Source organism: Lycium ferocissimum, chromosome 7 (genome assembly GCF_029784015.1).
Source record: "Lycium ferocissimum isolate CSIRO_LF1 chromosome 7, AGI_CSIRO_Lferr_CH_V1, whole genome shotgun sequence".
In the NCBI taxonomy this organism is placed as follows: domain Eukaryota; kingdom Viridiplantae; phylum Streptophyta; class Magnoliopsida; order Solanales; family Solanaceae; genus Lycium; species Lycium ferocissimum.
Window position 1 is genome coordinate 59760765 of NC_081348.1, and position 3552 is coordinate 59764316.

At 37.4% G+C, this 3552-nt stretch overlaps 1 protein-coding gene across 1 annotated transcript; it reads right to left on the minus strand.

The window, feature by feature from the left end:
* Positions 1-2291: 2291 nt before the first annotated feature.
* On the minus strand, positions 2292-3223 carry LOC132062399 (uncharacterized). Its single transcript, XM_059454976.1, has 2 exons — positions 2924-3223; positions 2292-2690 (listed from the first exon to the last, which is right to left on the minus strand). Exons 1-2 carry the CDS (start codon positions 3221-3223, stop codon positions 2292-2294), a joined length of 699 nt encoding a protein of 232 aa, XP_059310959.1.
* Positions 3224-3552: the final 329 nt, after the last annotated feature.

Below are 3552 nucleotides of genomic sequence, written 5' to 3' on the forward strand. Positions count from 1 at the left end.
AGTTGATCAAAAAATAATTTTCTTCTAGTATTTCAACCAATTGGAAGGTCCCTAATAACGTGAAGTAGTTGTGGGAGTAAGCAAAGCATTCATTTTTGCAAGTTACAAGCCCTAGCCAAGTTGAGAAGTTAAAGGGTAAAGGTAAGGTTTAATCTCCTTTTACATTTGTTATGGATGATTTGAACGTGTTGTAGTGTGTAGAAATGAATGAAATTCATGGAACCATGTATGTTGATGATAAGCCATGTGTGAGCTATTTTGTGTAGAAGGAATGAACTAAATTTACTTAGTATTTTTGGTTGTTGTTGTTGTGGATTCTATGATGAAAATGAAGGTTTAATGGTTCAAGTTGAAGTTGTAATCGTTGTGGGCTGTTGTAGAAGCTAATGTGATTTTAATATAGACTCTTGTATTTATGAGAATGAAGTTGTTAACGTGTGGATTATTGGTATAATTCATGAATTTGGAAGAGAGGAATGTGTTGTTGTTGTTCTTATTGAGTTTGGAGGTTTCGGGTGGTGTTGTATGTTGGTTGGGCCGTTTTGAATATTGTGCGGATTGTTTGAAGTGTTCTTGAGTCTTGTTTGAATGATCTCGGGTTAGTACTTGAACGTGTGAGCATTGATGTTGGCTTGATTGTATGGGGTTAAATTGAATGTAAATGAATGCCGTCGAATTATGTAGAAAAGAGTTACTAACGTTAGAATATGTTTTGAATTGATTGTTGATGTTTTTAATATGGTTGTTGGTATTGTTGTTGAGGATTTGGCCGAGTTGAATTCTCGGGGTTTGTTGAATTTATAAAGGAAATGCTGCCCAAATTTCTGTAAATAAAGTGCTAGCTTGGGATTGAATTCCTAAGTACCTATAACTAATGTTTAGTATCTAATGACGTTGTTGTAGATCTTGGGAAGCCCGAGACTTAAGTTCGGATTAGCTTAGGAAGCGGACAAGGTATGTAAAGCCTATCCTTTCTTTACGTGGCATGTCTTAGATGTAAGTAAGATATGATACGAGCCTTGGGGTAACTCTATTCATAAGATCCGAGCATGTCTACGATTCTTATTCACTTCTTGATGTTAGCATTCCTAATATAGTCGAGCTATGGCCCTTGTGTCTTTTGTATGATTGGATAGTAAATGTTGCATAAAGAGTTCTTGTTCCTAAAGGATTCTATGTTGAATAAGGTCCCTAACTTTCATAGACGGGCTCGGATCGCTTCGATACGTTCGTAGAGGGTCGTAAAGCGAATAATGTCCGTAACTTTCATAGGCGGGCTCGGATTGGTTTGATACATGTCCATGGTCCCCGAGACTTTCCTTTGTATAGTTCTAACGATATTGTGAAAGAACTTAACATGACTATCGTCTTAACCCTCGAGCGTTGATTACTTACTCATCTATTGAGCCTCAAAGGATGATTTATATACATATGACTATGTACCATTCTGTGTGTGCATTCTGTTTTGCATCTTTCTCCTAGTCCCTCACTAGAGGGCCGGGTTCTGTATATCTATATGTGGCGTTATGATGTGTTTTGGAGTATGATGTGTTCTGGAGTATGATGTGTTACGGAGTTATGCTGTGTTCTGGAGTATGCTGTGTTCTGGAGTATGATGTGTTACGGAGTTATGCTGTGTTCTGGAGTATGATGTGTTATGGCGCCAATGACGGGGTGGCGACCATGTTTACCGGGTCCTATAATGGGCCGGATATATATGTATATATATATGTGATGTTAATATGCATGCAAGGTGTTGGGATCAAAATAACAAGGCATTATGCAAAAGCTAACAAATGCAAAACTTGAATGACGATAACAAAGAGAAATTATAAGAAGACTCATAATATATTAAATTAGTTTAGTCAATTAACCTACATATCATTTTGGTAACTATCAATATATTACCAAGTGAAGAAGTTTACAGCTCAAAAAGAAAATAAACCTGTGCAGTTTGGACAAGCAGCCCCAAACTTGCATCTCATCTAACCCTAAAACACCTACTTACATTTGCATCTATGCTAAGGATAAAAATTCAAATCTAACATACAACTGGCTAGTTTACTATTAGTGTAAGCTCTTGAGTGAACCTCTTGAACAACTTGTGTCACTAGTTGCTCAACTGATTTGGTCCTTGTATTAAAGGCTCGAGTTTTCCTTTCCTCCCAGATATGATAGACACCATATGCCATAGTCATCTTAAACACCTCTTGGCTAGCAGTCTTTCTTTTGGCATGTTGTGTTGCCCATTCCATTTCATGTTGCCAATCACCCACAGATCTATATATCCCTTACCATACGAGTAGCTTTTCCCACACTCTTCTAGCATATTCACATTTAAACAAAGTGTGGTCAATCTCTTTAAGTTTATCCTGGCATAAGGGACAGTCCAAATTCTCAATATTTGCCCAACTAGCAATCCTATCCTTTGTTTGTAGTCTCCTATGTAATGCCAGATACATAATAAACACCCATTTAGGAGCCCCAACATTGTTCCAGATCAATCGTATCCAAGGAACCTCTAGATAATCCTCTCTAGTAACGATATACAGTTTCTTAATAGAATAGGTCTCCATTAGCGTCACACCTTGCTCACTCAGTCCTGCCCGTTGAAAGGTTTTTCTGGCTTTGAGGATATTCTGGACCATCCAAGAAGCTTGAGCTGTCTTAGCTTCCCACACAACGAGGCCCTTTACATAGTAAGCATGTATCTATCTAACCCACAAAGTGTCTTTTTCTTTTTGGAGAAATTCCAGAGTAACTTTGCAATGGCTGCCTGATTCCACCTGTATACATCTAAAATATTGAGACCATTTGCAGACTTAGGGAGACATAGTCTATCCTAAACTTTTAGAGCCCTTCTAGTTATATTGACATCACCATCCACAGGAAAGATCTACACGAGGCCTCCCATTTCAACTACTTTTTTAGGCAACACAAAAACTTGTGACCAGAAAACTTGGATAGAAAAGAGTACAGTCTTGACCAAGAGTAATCTTTCAGCATATGAAAGAAACCTGGTTGTCCATGACTTAATTCTAGTAAGAATTTTATCAATGAGTCGCTTGCATTGCATAATAGACAGTCTCTTGCTACTAAGGGGAATGCCTAGGTATCTGAAAGGCAATTCATCCCTAGTGAACTCCAAAGCTTCCAAGATATTTTGTTGAATGTCAGGTTTAAGACCTCCAAAATAAATGAAGCTCTTTTCTAAATATGCCATTAATCTAGAGACTTGTGAAAAGTGAAGAAATCTTTGAAATAACAGTTGAATAGATAAGAGTTCACCCTTACAGAATAATAGTAAAACATCAAAGAAAGCCTAGGTAAATTATCTACAACTTTTTACATCTGGGGTGGAACTTGAAAAGTGGTAGTTTAATTAGTAAGGCCCTTCAGAATTCTTGAAAAATACTCCATGGCAAGCACAAATAAAAAAGGTGACAAGGGATCTCCTTGTCTAAGACCTTTCTTGGCAGAGAAAAGGGGAAGTGGATGACCATTACCAATAATAGAATAGGAAACAGTAGTCAAACAACACATAATTCACTT